The 23,752-nt window shown below is 35.2% G+C and overlaps 1 protein-coding gene across 1 annotated transcript in view; it reads right to left on the bottom strand.

The window, feature by feature from the left end:
- Positions 1 to 23,752, bottom strand: part of Cntn6 (contactin 6) — a 197,064-nt gene that overhangs the window by 117,323 nt on the left and 55,989 nt on the right. Inside the window, exons 3-4 of the mRNA XM_051203481.1 lie at positions 9,029 to 9,232; positions 6,985 to 7,087 (exon numbers count right to left, since the gene is read on the bottom strand). Coding sequence (XP_051059438.1) covers positions 6,985 to 7,087; positions 9,029 to 9,232 — 307 coding nt within the window. The remainder of the gene's footprint in view (positions 1 to 6,984; positions 7,088 to 9,028; positions 9,233 to 23,752) is intronic.

Raw genomic sequence — 23,752 nt, 5'->3', positions numbered from 1 at the left:
TTCACGTCTGTCAGAGGACTGATCTCCAAAATATAAAAAGAACACATGAAACAAGACACCTAAACACCAAATATTCCTGTGGTGGTATATATTATTTATGATTTATTAAAGCTTGCCTGAGGATTTTGAAAGCAAAGCCAGCTTCAAACTATAGAGATAAGGCAGTGGTGATATATACCTTCAATCCCAGGACTCAGGATTAGGAGGTAAATGGATCTATGAGTCCAAGACCACCCTGGGCTACCGGAAAGTAAAATGGAGCTCATGCCTTTAATCCAGGATTCGAGTGGTACAAAAGGTAGAGGCATTCAGTCTGATTTACTCTCTAGCCACGTTGAGGTGAGCATAGCTGTCTGGGTGAATCTGAGGAGCAGTGAAGTCAGGAGCACTTTGAGTATTGCCTATTTGGTCTGAGATAGGTAGAGGGAAGAGCTAGTACCTGGTTGCTTTGCTTTTCTGATCTTCAGCTTGAAGCTTAAGCACCTATGTTTGTCTCTGAGTTTTTTATTTTTTCTTTACATAATAATTTAAGAACTGGAGCACAGATCTAAAAAGAGAATTCTCAACAGAAGAAACTCAAATGGCTGAAAGACATTTATGGAATTGCTCCTCATCCTTAGCTATCAGGGATTGCTATTAGCAATTCCAAATGACTCTGAGAAACCATCTTACACCTATCAGAATGGCTAAGATCAAAAGCATTGATGACAGCTTATGCTGGAGAGGATGTGCATTAAAGGGAATATTCCTCCATTGCTCGGGAGAGTACAAAGTTGTACAGCCACTTTGGAAATCAGCATGGCAGCAAACCCAGCAATATGATGCTTGGACATATAACCAAATGATACACAATCATATCACAAGGACTTGTAATAAACTGTGTAATAGCCTAATTTGTACTAGCCAGAACCTCGAAACAACCTAGATGCCACTCAACTGAAGAATGGATAAGGAAAATTTGGTATATCTATCTACACACTGGAGAATTACTCAGCAGGGGAAAAAATGATATCATGGAATTTGCAGGTAAATAGATGGAACTAGAAAAATATATCATCCTGAGTTAGGTAACCCAAACCCAGAAGACAAGAACAGTAGGTATTTACTCATAAGTGGGTATTAGATATAAAGCAAAGGATAACCAACCCATAATCCACAATTCTAGAAAAGCTAGGTAAAAAGGGAGACCTTAGAGGTAAAAGAAAAGCTAGGTAAAAAGGTCCTTAGAGGGTCAAGTATTGAAGTCCCAAAAAAGGCAAAATAGTTAAGATCTCCTGGATAAACTGGGAATAGGAGAGGGGTAGGAAAGTGGGAATATGAGATGGGATCAAAAGGGACCAAGGAGACCCAGTTGGGAGAGGGACGTAGAGAGCAATATCCCCAAATTCTTACAGTTTGTGATATACTTCCTACTCTTCGTTACTGTCTGATGAGGTAGTTATTTGACTGTTCATCAGTCTCTGAGATTCTTCATCTGCTTCATGCAGTATACTGATGAAGCTTTCCTAGTGATTTTTTCTTTTATTGAATTTTAACGTTTTTTTTTTTTTTCTTAAATTCAATGTCCTTGATGAATTACTTACTCATGAGTTTGTATTACTGTCCTAGACCTGGCTTCACCATCTTGTTTCATTTGCTGGTTTGTTTGGATTTCTCTGGAAACCCTCACTTCTCATTTCACAACTGCACTTTTCAGGACTTTGTCTGAAATTTCAACAATTTTCTTACCTTTGGACTTGGCCACTGAGGAGTTCTGAGTTTTAAAGGGGTGGGATGACTTTCTGTTTCATATTTTGATTTGTAATTTAGGTAGGATTGACATCCCTTTAAGTTTTATAGAAATATTATTAGGCTTACCTGTGACATTCCATGAGTTTGGTTCTATGCTCTGCCTGCAGTCCTACTTGAATAAGGTTTGGAATTCTCCCCCTGCGTTATCATTTCCTATAGTGTATCATAATAAGTTTTGTTTCTTTCATAGCTATAAAACCCAAGTGCGCCTTGTTTATGCCTACTGTTTACTGTCATACTCAATGCCTTTGCATTTTGTCCACCTGAAGTATTATGTCTGACTTTGCTTTAAGATTCATGGAGAAAGAGGACTCTCCTATATTTCTGTAACTGCCCTTTTCCTCTCTGTGTAGTTACTCAAAGAAATCATAATAGATGACACTAAAACAAAAGCAGACTCAATGAAATAATCTGTTTACAGAATGAGCCTGGATATTTATATAAATATATTACAATCTTACATGCAATAATATGGTACTGATGACATTTATTATACAACCTAAAATAATTACTCCTCCAATTAGCAGAACAGTTAATAAGTGTGATTAGATTAAAAATTCCTATTCAATATGAACAGTCATTTAAATGGCCAAGATGCTAGAATTAGTAAACAAGAACTGAATTTCATACAAGCAGAGGTTATAGCTGATAACTGCAAAGCATTGTCAATGAAGGAGTTATGTAGGAGACTTAAAGACAATAAAGGAAACAGAGACCCCACCAGTAGGGAGTAGTATAGGTGCTGTCAGTAAAGCTGCAGCAAATCAACAGAAAGACCAATTCAAGGGAATACAAATATAAAATTCACACTCGAAAACCAGTGCTACATAGGTTCGTTTCTGGGGTATATCATATCTCAGTTTCAGCAAAAACATACATGTTACACTAAAAATGCAAACCATAGAAATTAGAACTTAGCCAACCAAAACTCAAAAATGATAAAGATGTACAAAATTGTTATAGTTTGAATTTCAAATAATTATTTTCATATATAATTCTATTAACAACAGTAATTTAGAATCATGATGACAAAAATGCAAAGAGACATAATGGAAGAAATAGACACCATGCAGGAACTGGTGGAAAAATGCTAAAACAAACAAACAACCAAAAAATTAAAGATATCTGGTCATAAAATACATCAATGCAAAGGAGGAAATCCCATGGTGGGGTCAAAAGCAGATGGGAGATATGTGTCGACTAAGGTAAAGAATGAAAAGTAGCAACAGTAGAAGAATTTTCCAAGTTGAAATGCCAAATGAAGGGAACAGAAAACATATAACATGAAAATGTGGGGCAATGATATTGCTATAAAAATAAGTTATGGGATGGCCAGAAGAATAACATAAAAGGGGAAATTTTGAAATAATATTTTTAAAATTAGTTACCATTTTCAAACTGTAAGTTTCCAAGCTGACAGAACACTAAGCAAGACAAAGGAGGAGAAAGATATTCCCAGGTTGAGAAGTTCATGTATGTGTAAGTGTATGTGGGGATTTCCAGAAATACTACACACACACACACACACACACACACACACACACACACACACACACTTTTCAGGAATTATCTTTTCCTACACAATAAATATTTAATAAGAGATCCAACTTGGGATTCTTTTTCTGGCTTTGCCTGTCTTTCATAGCCCCCCCACCCAGCCCCCTGCATGGCTTTATGCACTCAATGTGAAAATCCAGTAATAAATAATTGAATTTATTCCTCCCTGAGCCAACTAAGTTTTTTCTCATTGAAATGAGGATTACTTTTAAAGACATTGGTTACAAAGAGTTTAAGAAAAAAAGGCAGTAAACCTATAAGTATAAATTTCTAATTTAAAAGCTAAAAAAGTTGATTTTTTTAGATCAGAATACTAATTTTACATTAGATAATTATGTAGATTTAAGTATTATAACAAAGTATCTATTAACAAATACACTATTTTTAGATTTTATGCTTATGAATTTAAAATAACATTATTTGATAAATGTTAAAATTTGTAAAATAAGAATTATTTTCACAATTCTGTGATGTTTCATAAATGTTTATTTTTTCTGAAAAAAAATGCCAACCGATATAGAACTCTTTTAATTTGTAACTCACATTTGAATATTTTCCAAAGTGTAACCAACAACTTCACATTTCATAAAGTTAAATGGGCACCAACATTTCATTACTAAAGCTGTAAACTCCTCATACAAGGCATTTTAAGTTATCCTGAAACATAGAGGATGTTTTGGAGTCTTAGTTTCAATCCTATGGTTCTTCAATTCAGTATTAATGACAGTTGAATAAATATAATCTTAGTGTTGATTAATCACATCAAATACAATTTAAGGAAGTGTACTTTATAAACCAATTCTGTCATAATGATTTCTTTGAAGTACACTTAAGGAATCTCCTCTATCTTTTTAGTTTTCATTTAACATTGTTTCATGCAGAATAGTTTCTTTTCCGTATAATCTTAAAAATAAATCTACTTTCTCAATCAGCATCATTTGCTTTCCATATATACTTATTTCTAATTTTTATAATTAAAATATTATTTTCAAACTCAAGTGTCCCTAAGTTAAATATTGATGATTTATGACTCATAAGATCATTTAGGGATTTTCTAATGATTTTAGATCATAAATTTTATATTGTTTTAAATATATTGTTTCTATGATCATAGTATAAATAAAATTGAGATTTTTTATTTTTAATTTGTTCCATGGGACTCATTTTTCAAGACTTAATTTGCATCAAATGTATTTTAATTCATTTCTTATACATATTGCTCGTAATTGTTTTAATATGAACCTACAACAGAGCACACTCATGCAGCCAAATTGTGAAGTTAAGATATGGTTCTTGCCTATATCCTTATTCTATTCTTCCGTGTCCTAATTTCTTAAGCAAATTAGTCTGAAAATAGACAGACCTTTAGCATTAATCTCACTTGGTGAAATATCACCTAAAATATTCATTACCAACATTTATATATGAGAGGGAGAGAGTGGATGTGAGAGAAATGTGGAAAAAGAGAGGCAAAGAATTTAGGATATGTAGAGATTAGAGAAGAGAGTAGAGATGAGAAGAGGGGGGGAAGAGGAAGAGGTTGAAAAGAGGAAGGGAGGAATGGGCATGGCAATGGTTTGCAAGGAGTAACGTATCCAAGTATTAACTTTTAAGTTTTCAATCCATTTGAACACTACAGAAAAAACATCAAATGAATTGGGCAATACAAGCATTATGGGGAACATGTTGACTTCCTTCTTTTCTGCTTTTTTCTACAGGTCTGATTTCCATTACTTCTTTCTATAGTCTCATCGACAACAACCCAGAGAGATTAGTGTACTTGCTCCAGAGAAAAACTCACAGACACTCTAAAACTAATATTGTAGTTGGGACACTTCTGCTAAGGAAATACTGGTTATCCAAATTGGAAAGGATTTCACACCATGGTTTCAGAATTATTCAGTGAACATTTACTGCCTAAGTGATGGTGCTGAACTAAATATTTTATACGTATTAATACTTTCTTACTTTCCCTGCCAAAACTCTAAGCAAGTGAGTTTCCAATTCCTGTTGGAAGAGAATATTCAGATTCACAGGAGATATAAACATTTAACTTTCAGAAAATTGAGAACCGAGTATGCCCTCAATTATTTCAAATTCACCTACCTTACTATTCATTTAATAGTTTTAGATTCGAAAACAAGTTATTTTTATTTAATCCAAGCTTCACTTTCACATACATATATAATGAAAGCTATTATTCTGTATGATTTTAAGAGACATGTTGTCCTCAGATCATAAGTGTTTTGCTATGGCAGCTGAGAAATGAAACCATTTCTATCAGATTGTTCAGGACTAGCCTCTAGCAATTTGATAGTTTTGTTTATAGTATAATTTCTTTAATTAAAGAATATTTCCCTATTACAAATATGATAGAATAGTGTTATTTTCTGAGACTCTATTCCACTGGACTTCTTTGAATAATAATCCTTATGGTATTATTGACATATTTTTGAAGATTGTTGTCATTATGATCCTGAGAAAGTTTAGAAAGTCATCATGTCACAAGAGGTATACAAACAAAAAATGTTTATGTCCTACTTTATTAAGAAGTATTAATCAACCAATAGGTATTTACTGGATAAACACTCTGTGTCAGGTGCTGAATGGTAATAAATTATTATTGTTTCATTTCATAATAAATGAATCATATAAGAAATTAACTCACAGATGCCATTTACTGAAAAGGAACCGAGAATCATCAATAAAGGTGAGTACTATTTAATATAAGTAGTTACTGAAAAGACTGGCACTTTTAAGAAATTTTTCAGTGTCTGGAAAATAGATCTATAGTTTACTACTGTGATGATCTCATTAGAAATAGCCTTTAGATTAAAGATAATACTGTATTGCTCACATTCATAAATTAATCTCCTACTACTTGGAATATGTTCTATGGATTAGAAAATAGTTATGACCTGGGCGTTCTAAATCAAACTTCATCCTAGATAGTCACCAATAATCTGAATTTAACTGACCAAATACCAAGCTAACATATGTGCACAGTAATGTTTGAAAACAGTAGAGCTAGTCCCTTTTCCTGGTGTTTACAGGCATTGATATAAGATTTGAATATCATGAAAAGCAACAGAATTTTGTTGATGTTCTGTGTCAAAGGTGTTGATATTTTGCTGGCTTAAAGGCGTTCAAACCTATTGCTAATGCGCATTTATCTGAATAAAACAAACTACCTAGGGCAGGTTGGTCTCAATTCTAATGAACAATGGATGTTAATTAGTCTTATTATGGAAAAGAGCATGTTTTTCATTTATAAGAATTGTTGGATAATTAAGCGTGGAGATACTTCAGGTAATCTATTTCTGGGTGTCAGAGAAGAGTGGGTGGCAAGTGAATTGCTCAATGACTTCTCTTCCATTTTATATACAAATGCACAGTCTCTCTGACAGTAAGTATTTTATGTGGGGCATGGTAGATTCAAGCTATGCCTGTAGTCCCAATCACTTTCAGTGTAATAAACATTTTGTTGTTGTTTAAATTCCAATCAGAAAGTCCCACCATGCCCAGCACTTGAAACCTGTTTAACATTTTTTCCTTAGAGCAATGTTTGAATAAGAAAAAGTGTTTTTTTTTCTTTTAAATTAAAGCAACCATTATAACAAAACAAAACAACCTTACTTTCCAAGGGCAAAGCATTCCAGTTTTACAGATGAATCCTTTGCAGCTTGTATTGTTTCAGGAAAACGCACTTCAATCTTTGGTTCATATTCCCCCATGACACCTGTTAAATACCAAAACAGCTAGCAGCATTTCTGGAGAACAGAAGTTTTCTATGAAAGTAAATGCTTCATTAACCAAAATGTGACTCTTGGATTTTAATCAGAGTTAGGGTTTCCAATCATGAGATGGATGCATGCTTTTGAGTCTTATACAAAGATCTTTCACTAGGGACATCCAGTTCCATCCTTCCTTTGTGCAACTCATGGGCCATGCATATTTGTGGAGGAGAAAGGAAGATGCAGTTAACACTATCAGAAGTCTGGTATATCACTACAATCAAAAATACCATTATTTCTGCAGCAAAATCTACAAAGTAACTAGACATGTGAAATTAAATATCTATATTAACATCAGTACAGCAGATTTTACTGCTAAGTTCATAGCACACTTGTAAAAGTTTTATTTCCACCCTTCTAGCATTTTAATAAGAATTTATTAAATTAAGGTTAGACTAAAGCAGTGTTCTAAGATGTCATAAACATACTATCTGCCAGAAGAGTTGTAACAAACAAAAATAGTTCTAGGCTATTTTCATCTGAATTAATAAATGCTATATTGAGATTATTTTAAAAGTTTAATCACTTTAAAAATTTGTATGACAAAAATCACAGTAATTTATTCCTACCATAAGTAACTAAGTATTTGCTGATCCATGAGACTCTAGAAAGTACAGACATTACAACACAAATATGTAATATAAATACCTAATATTCAAACTGTTATTATTACAATATCCCCATCAGATGCTAATTGTGATACTAAATTGGCTGCTTTTATTTTGATTTCCTATGTTCTTAACCACTTGTAGTTCTAGCATGCCATCTTTTGGAGGAGTTAATTGACTTATATTACACACAATGTTTACATCCTACTTTTACCATTAAATGATGAAAGGAGTGGAGGACATGGGAGAAGAAAGGAATTAAGAAGGGGGAAGTAAAAACTAAGAGTAAACAAAAATAAAACAAGAAAAAATGTTGTATATTCCCTATGCAAAATTTCAGCTAATGCACTTTCCCACTCATAAGCCAAGTACTCACAGGAAGTGAGAAAATGAACTTATAAATCTCATGTTTGCTGATAGCTGAATAAAACCCTTGCAGAAATATTTGAATAGATGCTGGCTCTGAAATCTCTGCCATGAGCACTCTGGGGAGCTGAATTCGTAGTTCTGTTAGCATGATTATCATTACATCCTTGCTTGTCTTAAACTCTTCAGGGGGGACAAAATTCTATGAGTTACTGCCTTGTAAGTTCAAATTCTGATAATAAAATTAACTAACAGATTTTAATCTTTACATATCCCACTGTGAACCTTTAATTAGAGAGTCAACTAGAGGATTTTCCCACATAGTTGAATTTCTAGTTCTCTAAATCTTAGAACAGCTTTGGCTTGACTAAGATATGGACCTCTTTTGAGCCTAATCTAAGTCCTTTTCCTTGGAGACATAATTTAACATGAATCTTCTACTCCATCATTCTTTGGAATGCTTTGCTTTCCCTGAGCACAATATTTTTATTTTTCATTTTGCCAGCCAGGTAAATAAAGGGCAAACAACAACAGCTGCAAAATAATGGCAAGGATAGAAAAAAGAGGACAATAAGAGAGGATGCAAAATGTGTTCATCAATTCAAGCATGTAAATTTGGCAGCATCCACGTGCACACATACACACACTCCAAGTACCCCAAAACAAACATAATTTTTAGACATCAGTCCTTAAGGAACCAATGCCAGAAATGAAATAGCACAGTACACCCAGAAACATGTAATTGTACATGTGGTTATAGAACTCCAGAATTCTTTTTAATTCAGTAATATCTCCATTGTTCTTTCAAATTTAATCTAAACTTCAATGATTTGGATACAATTATAAGAAGAAAGCAGAAGACCCTGAAGACCTGCCCACAATGTGGAATCTGAAGGTGACTCATGCTCTTACCATCAGTGCGCTGTACTAAAGGAGTAGGTGATCCTTGGACACTTCTATGGGCCTCTTTGTTTGTGACAAAGCAAGTGTAATTGCCCACATCAGAGGGTTCTACTTTGGCAATATACAAGTTCCCTGTGTCTTGAGAAACAAATCGTCTCTTGTCCTCTTGAACATACAAGGGGTTATCGTTGAAAGTCCAGGCATATGATAAATCTGAAAAACAGAAAAACACACATCTTTACTGTAATAATTCATACAAATTCTACATTCTGTTTAACTGTTATAAAAGGAGTCTACCTTTATTTGTCTAATTTATAGCAAATTGGGTAGGGTAAATGTAATATATCCTATACTTACATATACCTCATTTTGTGAGAAAATATTTTTCTCACTCTTTGATTAAGAATACAATGATACAATACTCACAGACTAGCAGCAGTTTTCTTTAGAAAAAGCTACAGAGTATAGAAATTACTGCTGGTTAAAGTTCCACATAATTCTTCAATGCTGCTCATTTCAAAGCAATGTTTTGGAATATGTTTTAAAAATGATCAAGCACATTTAGGAATTAATTGTAGTTAAAATTTTTAATTAAATATTTTAATTTTCAATATTATACTGTAGATCTTGAGTTCATCCTATGAATGGGATATCATTACTGGACATATTTCTGTAGTAGTTTTAAGACTTTATAGTAAAACAAAATGTGTGCCCTACAAAGGTCACAGTAGGTACTGTTAATAGCCAGGAGTATAGGTAATCACAACATGAAAACATCATCTGTTTAGACAGAGACATTATAGGAAACATATAAAAGATAGTTTTAAATGTCAGCTTGCCATGCCATAGAATCACCTGGGAAAAGTCCCAACTGAGTACTAATCTAAATAAGATTACCTTGGTGGCATCACTGTTGGAGATTAGTTGTTATTTGACACAGCTTACTGTGGACGATATCATTCCCTGGGCTGAATTTCTAAGACTGGATGAAGCCAACTGAGTACCAGCAATCAAGCAAGGATATTCATGGTCTCTCTATGCTGTCATAGATTTCTATCTTGACTTTACCTCAGTGATGAACTGTAACTTGTCATCACATTTCTTCTCTGTGATGGCTATTCTAGGTTGTCAACTTGACTACATCTCAAAATAACTAAAATCCCAAAAAATGGAGTTGTGCACCTCTGAGATACTTTTGCTTAATTTGAAATAGCAAGATCCAATTCTAATCTGGTTGTCTCAGGGGAAAAGACACCTTTAACTTAAACCTTTTGAGCTGGGAAATCTCACTTCTAATCTGTGCCACTCCTGCTGGAAGCCTATGCAAGGACATGGAAGAAGGAAATCTTTGTTCTTTGCCTGCTTGCTCTCACCTCCCTAGCAAGCACATTAATTCAAGAAAATAGAGGTAAATACTTTGGGATTTCAGTGTATACCAAAATCAGGTGAGAAATTTGGCCTCATGGACTGAACATCTTCTGAATTCTTGGACTGTCTGTGCATAGGTAGCCATTGCTAGATTAGATGGATCATAGCCTATATAACATGTAATTCTAATAAATACCTTTTCTATATGTAGAAAGAAATTCACTGTATAAGTTCTGTTATTGTGGAGAATTCTGACTAATACATTCTCCTACATAGTTTTTTATTTAACAGTGTTGTTTATAACAGTAACAGAAATGATGCTAAAACACAAGAGAAGTATGCTCCAATGAAGTGTGTTCAGTGGAGGCATTTCAGAAGAACTCCATATTGACACCAAGAAAAAGAATTCTAAGGGCAATGGACAGGTAGAGAAACAGCACAGGAAAAGCAAAAGTAAGCAGTTCAAGGTAAAAGACAGCATGCTTTGCATGTATTAATCATTTAACACCTCTTTCACATGTTTACATGTAAAGGTGAATTACATAAATAAATATTTAATGAATTAAATAAAAAACACAGATTTTAGGGGTTTAATAAAATGAAATATAAATATCATATATATATATGTATATATCTATATATATATCTAGTGAATACAATCTTAAACTTAAATGTGAACCATTGTCATATTTTAGAATTGGTCTCTGTGCTTAGTTGTGGATCTCTGGTTCTGCTTCCATTAGCTACTGGATGAAATCTCTAGGATGGCATTTAATGTAATCATCATTCTCATTATAAGGGAAGAGCATTTAAGGTAGCCTCTCCACTAATTGCTTAGATTCCTAGTTGGGGTCATCCTTTAGGTTCTCTGTACAATTCTGTAGTGCCATATTTCTCTTTAAACTTATAATGGCTCCCTCTATTGATGTTTCTCTTTTCTTGTGCTCCTCTATTCATCTCCCATTCAAACTTCCTTATCCCTCATATTCTCCTCCCTCTCCTATTCTACCCTCCTCTTTTTCCTACCTCCCTCCCCTCTCCTCAATGAAGTCAATGAATCCAGTTTCAGAGAGGGAGGACTGAAGAACAAAGGGATTAAGATGATGATGGGAAAACCCACATAAACAGCTGACCTGAGCAATTGAGAAATGGACACCAATTTGACAGCTGGGGAACCAACATGGGACAAAACCATGCCCCTTGAACTTGGGTGTCAGTTAAGAGAACTGGGAAGTTTTTGGGGCCTATAGCAGTGGAACCAGGATGCATCCTTAGTGCAGGAACAGACTTCAGGAGCCTATTTTCCTAGGAGGGATTCTCCCTTAGCCTAGAGACACCAGGAGAGAGCCTAGGCCCTACCCCAAATGACTTGACAGATTTTGATGATCCCTCATTTAGGGCCCTACCCTCCTTGTGGAATGGATGGGGGATGGGATGTGGTGGTCTGTGGGGGGCATGGGAGGTTGGGAGGGAGAGGGAACTGGGATTGATATGTAAAATTAATATTGTTTCTAATTTAGAGGAATCACAATCTGATTTAAACTATTACATACCTTTGTCATTGTTTACGGTTAATGAAAATGGAATTTAGAAGTATATTTGGGTTTACACTTCCTTTATTTAATATTTTAAACATTCACATATGTTATAATTTTAGCCATTTATTGTTAAGTTGTAATCCATTTTATAAATAAATCACCTTGTTATCGATGAGTCTATGAAGTGTTCATAGTCTAGGGTCATCACAGATTAGATTTAACTGAAAAATATTATGACTGTTTATGATCATTTTCATAGATAATTTATTAGACATGAACTATTGTATACATAAATATATGATCAAATATATGTAATATATTGTCAAATATAAAGTGACTTAAAAATGTGTCCCAGTTTTTGACAGCTTGAAATTTCTATTCTCAACAAAAGAGAGCTCTAGTTGTTAGTTGTTCCATATTTACACTCACATATACAAACACACACACACACAATATGCTGGCCTAATTTTATTGTGACTATAATTCACAGTCTCCACAAGTATTCTTGAAGATTAAAGTTTCATGAATCTATGAAAGTAAGAATACTGTGACAAATTTGTAAAAAACTGCATTCAAGGAAATGGAAAAATATATTTAGTTAAAATGAGATTTCCCAATAAGGTAAATAAGTCTACAGCACTGGAGTGGGGATAAAAGTCTATAGTTAGGTAAAGAAAATATCTTCTTGTGAATAGACATGTACACACAAGAAAGTCAGGATAACCCATAAGTATTCATGCACCCATAGCCTCTTGTCCAGAGAGAGGTCTTGCATCATATGAATGGTCTAAATTTGTTTAAACCATGATGTAGAATCAAAACACAATATAGTGCCTCAGTGTCCCTAAGCTGGAAGAACTACTAAAATATTCTTTAATGACTACACTGTCCTTGAACTCTCAAATATGAGGTCAGTCAGTACAGACTAATGGTGCTTGTACATTAAATAATATCTGTATAGCGAAAACTCCACATGGAATGGGAATGAAGAAATGCTGCAATTCTGCTGTCTCCTCTATTATCACTGTGATGGTTAGCTTTAGTTGTCAAACAGAATCAACTGCAAGATGGCTTTATTTGGGAATTATCAACACTGTTTAGGGGCCGTGTAGAAATTCACTTAATTAAATTAGTTGACTGACAAGATTCAGCCCACTGAGGATGGGGCTATTCCCTAGGCAGAGTGTGTTAAAGTGTACAACAGCCAAGAAATCGTTTTTAAGCAACCTCATGCTCCTGCTGCTGTACTTCTCTCAAAGTGATGCATGATATCCGTTCTGGAAATGTGAGTCAAAATCAACTTCTTTTTCTCCTAAGATGATTTCTCTTGGGTTATTCTATCACTGGGACATAAATATAAAAAAACATGGTCTCTGTCTCTGTCTGTTTCTCTGTTTCTGTTTTTCTCTCTCTGTCACTCACACACACATATACATTATGAATAGCATACATAAGGCATCATTTATGAAGGAAAAAGAAAAAATGTGATAACAGAGAAAGGGTCAAAAGATAAGGAAATATAAAATAAAGCATCTGCTAAGAGAAAGACCATAAAAGCAAGGAAGAACAAAAGCAATCATTTTGACAGCTATCCACAAATTAAACTTCTTAAATATTAATGAGACAAAGTCATTTATTGTAGAATGACAAATAAAAGGCCAGCGACAGGTATTGGGGTTCAAGCTTCAAGTGCAAGATCAGAGAAGCAGCACAGCCAAGCCAGGAGATCTTACCTCTACCCAACTAAAATGCCAATCTTGTCTTCAGGAATCCTCAGAGGCAAATTCCTGTCTACTCCTCGTTATATTTTCTTTTCTGTCCAGCCATATCCACCTGTCTCCACTTTGCTAGTGCTGGGATTAAAGGCATGTGATCCCAAATGCTGAGATCACTGTTGTGTGAGCTATTTCTTTTAGGACTGGATCAATCCTGTGTACTCAGTATGGCCTTGAAGTAAAAGAGATCCATCTACCTCTTAATTTTGAGTCCTTGGATTAAAGGTGTGTGCCTGGCTTCCATGGCTAACTAAGAGGGCTGCTTTGCTATTTTTATCTCCAGTGGTTTTAATAAATCATAAACAATACTTCACCAAATCTATTCAGAAAATTATCAAGCTATTTTCTCAGAAATAAAGATATGAGATGAAGGTATGACTAAAGGCAATGCAAATTTGACTTTTACATGAGGTAGCATTTAGCCTAATATTTTACAATCAATAGAAAAATCCACAAGATATATCGATACTTGAAAAATAAATCAAACATCATCATGTTTAGTCTAACCTGTTGAAAATTATACCTTTGTGTATAAGAACTCATGTTTACTTGTATCCACACAAATTTCTAATTTTATGGAGTAGTTTTCCCAGTGAGGGGGGAGAAAATACAGAATGTTTGTACTTTCTATACAATGTTTCTACCACACTGGAATTTAAATTTCCATGTGCTGTGTGTTAATGGAACTAAGAGTCAACAGAAGAGGAAAAACTGAGCATGGAAATGATTAAACTTTGATAATTTTTTAATTTAATTTAATAATTTAATTTAATCCTTTAATTGATTAAAAAAGAGTGATAACATAAAAGAATGACAGTACTCTTAGGACTTCTTCCGGGATTGATTCCCAATCTGATCTGCATAAGAAAGCATTGTGAAAATTTGTGAAAGTACAGAGCAGCTATTCAGCTCATAATATTTGATCTCTATCTATTCCTTTGATATAGCATGACATCTACATTTTTAATAAGTTCTGGGGAACATAGTGTCTGGACTGTCAAGTTATATTTATAGCACATTTTGCTGAATAAAGATTGATCAATTTCAAGTGCATCAAGAGATGGAGGACAAAATGTAGCCACAGATTGAAGCTATGTCAAAAGTGAAAGTAGAAGGGAAAACCCTGTATTTTGAGCCAAGGAGAAAAGTACGTGAGGATTAAATCCGTTTCCATACATTGGTAGACTATGGTGTGGACATGAGGGGTGAGTATCCTAGAATCACAAGTGAGAATTGTGCTGTTGAATATTTCAGGATGTTGTTAGGCCCTTGGTATTACTAAGAACAATGCTGTAGCTTGAATCTGGAAAGCACTGAATAGTTGGTACAGAAGACCACTTTCTGAACATAACTCCAGTAGCACAGACATTGAGATCAACCTCCTCAAACTGAGAAACTTCGGTAAGGCAAAGAACACAGTTAACAAGATCAATCCTACATCAGACAGAGGACAGATCTCCAAAATATACAAAGAATGCAAGAAACTAGTCAACATATCACCAAATAACCCAATTAAAAAATGGGGTGCAGAGGAAATTTAAAAGGCTGAAAGACACTTAAGAAAGTGTTCAACATCTTTAGCTATCAGGAAAATAAAAATCAAAACAACTTTAAGATACCATCTTACTCCTGCCAGATGGCTAAAATTAGAAACACCAATGTCAGCTTATTCTGGAGAGGATGTGGAGAAAGGGGAACACTCGTCCAATGCTGGTAGGAGTGCAAACTTGTACTGTCTTTTTGGAGATCAGTATGGCAGTTCCTCAGGAAAATGGGAATCAGTCTACCACAGGACCTGGCAATCCTCCTCTTAGGAATATACCCAAATGATCCACATCCATGCAACAAAGACATGTGCTCAACTATGTTCATAGCAACATTATTTGTAATAGCAAGAACATGGAAGCAACCTAGATGCCCCTCAACTGAAATAAGGTCATGCACAGAAAGGGAAAGAGACAAGATCTCCTGAGTATATGGGGAGTGGGGTAGGGGCAGTGAGTGGAGAGAAAACTATGAGAAAGAGAAGGGGAGGAGAAGAAAGCACATGGGACAAAGAAGATTGAGTCGGGGGGTTAATAGAGAGACAGAGACAGAGAGACAGATATTAAGAGAGATCATAAAAGAGGGAGCCATTATAGGTTTAAAGAGAAAACTGAACCTAGAAAAATGTTCAGAGACCTACAAGACTGACCCCAAATAACAATTTGAGCAATAGTGGAAAGGCTACCTTAAATGACCTTCCCTGATAATGAGATCAATGACTAACTTATCCACCATAATAGAGCCCTTATCTACTAGCTGATGGAAACAGAAGCAAACACCCACAACTAAACACTGAGCCAAATAGGAATCCAGATGCAGAGAGGGAGGACAAGACCAGGTCACAGAAACCCACAGAGACAGCTGACCTGAACAGGGAGGAGCTAGCGGCCCCCAGAGTGATAGCTGGGAATCCAGCATGGGACTGCCTCAGACCCCCTTGAACATGGGTCTCAGCTAGAAGGCCTGAGCAGTCTAAGGGACCTCACACAGTGGAAGCAAGATGTATTCCTGGTGCACAAAAAGACTTTGGGAGCACATCCCCCATGGAGGGATACTCCTTAATCCTAAAGTCAGGAGAGAAGGCCTAGTCCCTACTCCAAATGACTTGACAGATTTAGATAACCCTCCTGGAGATCATTACCCTACATGTGGAGTGGTGAGGGAAGTGAGGGGAGGGGGGTCAGGGGGCATGAGAGGGAGGGAGAGAGTGAAAGAGGGAGGGATGGAGAAAGGGAGAGGGAACTGGGATCAAAATGTAAAGTAAAAAAAAAAAACAAATAAAAGATATTTTTTACCCTAAAACAAAGAAACAAACCAAAAAAAAAGAAAAAATAGAAAATAAAAAATAAAAAAATAGTTGATTTCCCTGGCTTGAACTGTTGTAAGACTACAGAAACTTTAACACTTAAGCTTTCATTTGAGACTTCTCCTGTTTGATTGATGTGCCCCAAAAGTGACTATAGCATACCTGTCTCTTTAAGTCCCTTGACCTTTTCTTCTCTAGCTATAAGGTGAGAAACTTTACTTCATGTACTTCCATGTGATCCACTGCGTTATCTATAGACAGAGAACCCAGACATCAAGGACAACAACATCCAAATCCTTGAAGCAAAAGAAAACTTTGCTCCTTATGAGTAGAGTATCTCCTGTTTTCATGACAGTAATGGAAACCTGATGGCAAATGTGAGAGCTACGAGACCTGGTTTCTAAGGTAAAGATGAACTCTTTCTGTCATTAAAAATGACCAGCAAAGAGAATGACAGTGGAAGCTGCAAAAATAAATGCATAAAATAAATGATCTGTTCACATCTCATGGGTGGTAACCCATGTGTTACTTCATCATCAGTATTCTTGTCTCCAGAGACATTATTTTTTCCTGGTCAGGCATGCATGAATGTGCTCAGTTAACATTATCAAAAATATTCCTTGAATTTATTGTCCTGTTCTCAGGTATTGAGACCCCATTTTCTTTTGCAAATCCCTATTAGTAATTGTTCACAATTTCTGTGGTTTATTTCTTCTTATTTCCTTTAGTGATGTCCCTTTCTGTTTCACTTTTATGTTTGTTGCTCTATCTCCACCAAGGAGGTACTCAAAGACTTTAGTTTGAAACTAGAGATATGTCTAGATAGTAAATTTTTCCTCAGTATAACAGAAGAAAAAGATGTAGCTCAGATTCATCTGTTCTCACTGACTCTTATCTTTTTCACCTTTTGTGAAATAAAGACAATCTTGAGCCAATTCCTAATGCCATGTGTCAGATTAAGGATCCTTATACAAGGCCTTATACAAGCTAGCTTTCTGAAAGCAACATAACCCTTTCCACTTCACAAAAATTACAGGTTGCTACTAGTGCTTGAGAAATCTTTGTATTCATCAACCTATAATCTCAGGACCTTACACTGTAATTTTCTTCTCTCCCTCACAGTGAATTCATTTTTATCTCAACTCCTCAAACTTTTCCATTTGCTCCTATGTTTGTAGTACCCTTCTTCAATAAAGGAATATTTAAAACCTGATGGAAGAGTGAAGAAATATACAGAGAGAATTAAGAAATTGTTAAGGGTACCTTAGTTTCATCCTTCCACTCACTGTTTTATAACATGTCTGTTATATGAAAAAGGATGCTGGAGACTCAGGTACAGAGAGTACTTATGTATAAAGAGTATAAATCAAACCTAAATCCTCCAGAGACCTAATTTCTTGCTCTCTTCTTAAAGCTGTCAATTGATTCTTCTACAATGATCTACTTGATTCTCTTGACTGGAATTCAGATTACATTCCAAACCTTCCTGATCCCTGTGTATTCAATCCAACTCAGGTTAAAAATTAAAAGTCACTTACTGCTTCTCACCTACTTTATCACTACCATGTGTTCTATGATGTCTGAACAACCTAAAAAATAGTGCATAAGAAGGCAGGTTAATATGTCACTTGGTTGATTGCTAACCCTCATGGTAAATCAAATACATAAAGTTTTGCCTAACTCATTCCATCTCCCATAAAATAGGCCTTTAACATCTGAGACTCTAGGTAAAGAAACACATGTTCTGTGGTTGCAAACTTGTACTCAATGCTCTAAGAAAGGAGCTTAGCTAGGGGTTTTATCTAAAAACAGAAATTTGGAATTTGTTGTTGTTTTGAGACATGGTCACAAGTATCCTAGTTTGTGCTAATCATACTGTGCAACTATGAATGGCCTTGAAATTCTGATCCTCTTGACTCTATAAGTTGAGTGTAGGGATTAAATTTATATTCTACTACACCAGGAGAATCAAGAAATTTGCTGTGAGATTGTGTCTCTAGCAACATCAGAAGGCATGTCTGTGAAGTCTTATTAATAGTTTCCCAAATGTGAGGTAAATAATGATGACTCCAATGAACATGCAAAATTGATAGAGAAAAGCCCATGGTCTTCAACCCTACATGAAGAAATATAGGCAAGTGTGAAGCTTGAAATGAGGGAAGTGGACTTCACTGCCCAAAAAGCACACAAATTTGTTTTCCTTTTCCAGGAATCCCTGAAAACAAATACAAGTAACAGGATGTGGATCCTTGTTATATTTAGGAATACATATGTATACAGTACACATATGCATACAATAACAATGAATGAAAAAAAAGATGTTCATGAATTTTAGGAGAAGAGGGAGTGGTATATGGGAGGGTTTGGAGAGAGGAAAGGGAAGTGAGAAATGTAATAATTACAATCTCAAGAATGAACAACAACAAAAAGCTGTTGCACTGAAATGTCAGTATCCTGGAGGTGAGGATGTAGTTCAGTTAGTAAAATGTTCAACTAGCTTAACAATGCCGTAGATTCAACAGGCATCATGTAAACGGTATACAATGGGGATTTCAACTATACTTTTCATGTCTATTTTAAAATTGGAGTTAAAATTGGAGGAGTAGATTTGAACGTATCACACAAGGTGCAATGTAAACTACTCTTATTTTTTTCCAGTCATTTGCAAGCCAGTCTGTTCTGCCCATGGTATAAATAAAAGCCAGAAGAGATAGAGCACATCCATAGATATGTACACAGAATCAGTTTTTTAACTTTATAAAATATCATATTTGTCAATCACACTATATATGTGACAGCTTACACATATATTTATAGACATGAGCTATAATGTCACAATACATAAAGCTTCAAATTCTTCCAGCCATCATTGTTCTCCTATGCCCTGCTTTCTTTCCCCATGGGCTGTCTCTGCTCATACATCCCCAGAGCTATCCTGCAGTGGGAGCTTTGTTTTTGTTTTTGTTTTTTTTTGGTGGGGGGGGTGGGGAGGGGGAGTTCCATCATCAGCCACAGCTGGTACTTAATTTGTATATTTTTAATGGGGAAAGAAAAAAAAATAGACTTTCCAAGTTAGAAGTTTAAAACCTCTGCATTTGGCTTTTCTTAATTAAATGTATAATTCATGAGACACTTAGTTTGAAGCCATTGGATTTTTAAATATTCTCTCCACCCTCTAGGACATTTATCTGTTATTAACGGCTGGGATGCATTCTTCTTATGATGATTCAGCAGTAACGTTAGTACAGAATGATAATTGTTCCTTTCTGGAGCATTCTTGTAGTTTTTCATTAACAGCACCTTCTACAATGCTATTATTATTAGAAATGGCAGTTCTGCAGGAAGCAATTGAAAACTATCTGCTGTTCTTTTAAGCATAGAAACAATCCTGTTTCCCTAGAGGACAATTGTGTTTTTGACATTTTTAACAGCCTTGTACACAATACCATGATAATTAAAATACAATGACAAAAATGTATGTGCAAGTATAACAATTACATGGAGTGTAACTTTTATTAGAGGGGACTGTCTTCGATGAAAGCAACCAAATCAGTAAACACAGGCCCTTCCATCCCCAAAACTCTATGGGATTGCAGAGCAGATCTCAAAATTGGTGTCTTGTTTGTTGAAGTGAAAACAATTAATTATTATAGAAATAATCAGAAATACATTACTCCTGTTTAGTGGTTAACCTCTCTTTCTTTTGATATTCTGGAATTAGTACACTTTATTACAGTACTTCAAACCTTGTATAGTCCTTTAGAAATTAAGCTGACAAGCTCTTGGGTAGTAAATTATGAGTACATTAGCTCAATGGCAAAGATCTACCATAAGAATAATATCTTTATTGTACTGAAGTACTTGTTGTTGTGTTGAACAAGGTTATGATGCTACACTGAAAATGGCCTGACATGTTTGTCATCTATCCCTATTTGAGCACCTATGTGGTCTCCAAATGCTGCTTTAGAACGAGGATTTTATTAGATCTCCTGTGATTTACACATCTATTATCTGGAACCATGGAAAGCAGATTCTCTGGGACTTGCAAACAATCCCATAAAGGTCCCTTGAGTACCCATTATGGCTAAGTTCCAGATATTTCCAGGATTGATTGTACACTGCAAAGTCTACCTAGAGAAGAAGTGAAAACATGGTCTGTTTTTGATTGATTCTGGGGAAACTACAATTCCAAGAAACATAGAGAAGTTTAGGAATATAAATATATAAGGAATATACTTGCTTTCTTTTATCTCAGTGTCCATACTTTATAGGGATTTATAGAGGCTTTATAGAGGCTATATACTATATTGTCAACAAAGAATGATTTAATTTAATTCATTAAGAGGTATTTTTTAAGATCTAAATACATTCTCACTGATACACAATGTGGAAATCATGGTAATTGGGCATCTTCTTTTTATTGCTCTTTACTATTAAACAAGATTTCAAACTAAATCTCGAGCTCCAATTTATGCTAGATTGGCTTGCCAAAAGCCTCCAGGACTTGCTTGTCTCTGCCTTCTTGCAATGGATATACAGGCATGTTTCTATGCCCAAGTTTTTGTATGGGCAATGGTGATCAAAACTCAGGTTTTGGTGGTACCACAACAAGAACTCTACCCATGTTTCTAGTCTGCAATTTTCTATTAGAAAATTTATTTCAAAATCATGAATCATCCTAGTTTTGAGAAAATATGGGTTATCTATAGTGATATACCATAAAGGCTTTGTTTGATGTGTTTGAAACCAAGAAAAAAAATCTATCCAGACTTTAAAGGAATATATAGAAGTGAAGGTAGATGGTGTGTGTGTGTGTGTGTGTGTGTGTGTGTGTGTGTGTGTGTGTGTGTGTGTGTGCCTGAGTGACTGACATCTGAGCCAAGCAACCATTGACTTGGGAAGTTCAGCTGTGTTCCTTAGTGAAAGATCATTCTGGGGTGCTGGATGATACTCTACACCTCAAATAGAGTTATGAATAGTGGCATGAGATTTTTTTTCCTGAGTATACAGCTTTTCCCTACTGACTGGAAACTGCTACATGTGGCCAAGAGCAAGGACTGGAACGTTCAGAGGCCAAAATGATTTCATCAAGGACTCCACCAAGGCAGAAACTTTTGAAGAATTATTTCTGATGGCTAATGCTTTCCAAGTGCAGCAATTTTAGGGAAGGAATGTGCTCATTGCTATAAATAACCTCTGACTTTGGGAAGAGGGGTGATATTGCTTTATGTCTCCCCAGGAATTGGAGCAACAGTGAAACTCCCCAAATTAAACTTTGGTCAGTTATAAAGAGTGGGGAAAACCAAATGCATCCTGGTTGCAGCTCCATTCATTTTAAGCAACACAGTGCACTCTTCGTGATGAAATTTATAAATGCAATTTTATGCTTTATGTAACACTAAATTCATCCTTTGGGTTAGAATAGGCCATACAAAGTCATCAAAGTCATGCAGAAGTATAAATAAATTGATGTTTTTATATGACTCCTTGAGTCCCAGATACACAATTATGACCAAATTAACAATTTAAAAATGCTTACTAAAGAGTTATAAAAGTGAGATATGTTCCCTGAAAATGCCAAACGAATTGAGATATAAAATTGGTTGTGCTTAGTGACAAATACATAGTTGCTTTAGTTAAGATTTTTTATAATTTTACACAAGCTAGAATCATTTGAGAAAAAGGAATCTTGATTGAGAAAATGCCACCAATTATATTAGCCCTTGGGCAAGCTTTAGGCTATTTTGTTGACGAAAAATTGATACTGGAGGGCCCAGGCCATTATGAGCTTTGCAACTCTGGGTACTATGGTCTGGTATGAGTAAGCTTAAAGGAACAAGCTAGGAAGCCTCACTCTTCCATGGTTTCTGCTTTGGTTTCTGCTTCCACATTCCAGTCTGAGTTCATGCTTTGACTTCCCTCAGTGGACTGTGTCCAGCAATATGTAAACTAAATAAACCCTTTCTTCCTCAAGTTATTTTTGGTCATGGTGTTTTATCAGTTACACAAACCCTACAGACTCTGACATACTCATCATCTCACCCATTCATGTGACAGTAAATAGTATTTATATGTGGCATGTTAAAAATTTATCTCTCTGAATCAAATCACTTTACCTATGCATTTACTTCAGATTTCTAGTCAAATAGCACACTGTTTAATATTCATAAGTGGGAGCTTAAGTGGAAAAGAGGGAGAGGATAAGCTCTTTGAGAATGGGAAACATACTAGAAATAGGGTAACATGGAACTTATTGTCTGGAGGCTTTTTCAAGGATTTACTGACGAAACTTAGGCAGAGGTACTCATTTATAAGGGGAAAAAAGCAAAAAGCAAAACAAAAAATGAAACCCAAACTATGTTTGGCATTTCAGTTCTCCAACTAGAACATTCTCTGAACTGATGCTTTGGAACCAATGCCCTACCTGACCAATTGCTATATCCTTTTTTCATCATTATTTCTTTGATCTTTAATAGTTAACATATACTAAACTAATCATTGCTTTCCAGACACAACAGAACTGATACACGTATTTACTCACAGAGTTGTGGAAGCCTGCATGGCATCCTCATAAGATTAAACTGGATGTTATAAAAGATTGGAGAAGAGGAAACTGCCACAAAGTCACACTCTTAGGCAATTTATAGTTGATAGTTGCTAGGAGAGTGAAACAGGGTTTTATTCAATGAAGTGACATTGACTATGTCAACCATACTACAAGGTAAACTTTATGTTCAGAAGTTGTTAACTAAAGGATTGTGTGAATGTGGCGTGGGCAAATGTGTATTTATCTCTGTGTGTGTACATTCGTGCACACATGAACATGTGCTTTTGGCTTTGATTTTTTTTCTGTTTTGCTTATTTATTTTTAAACAGAAAGAACATGAATTTGTGTAGGTAGAGAGGTGAGGGAGGACTTGAAAGGAGCTGGAGAAGTGAAAAGAATGTATTCAAAATATACTGTATGAAATTCTTAAAAATAAAAGGAAAACAATACTCAATTCCTAATATTCCCCATTTCTTTTTACATCTTTGGCCTCATTTTAGTGTTTTCATATCACTAGAAAATAACATACAATTTCAATTTGTTTATTCCAATGACCTGACTGCTATATTCATTCTTGCCTTTGTCATGTAATCTCCATCAAAATTTTTAGGAAGTTATTTCAATATACTTTCTTCACACATACTTAAGATGGTA

This window comes from Phodopus roborovskii, unplaced genomic scaffold (genome assembly GCF_943737965.1).
Source record: "Phodopus roborovskii unplaced genomic scaffold, PHOROB, whole genome shotgun sequence".
Taxonomy (NCBI): Eukaryota; Metazoa; Chordata; class Mammalia; order Rodentia; family Cricetidae; genus Phodopus; species Phodopus roborovskii.
The sequence above is the reverse complement of the archived record's forward strand: the minus strand, read 5'-3'. Positions and strand labels throughout refer to the sequence as shown.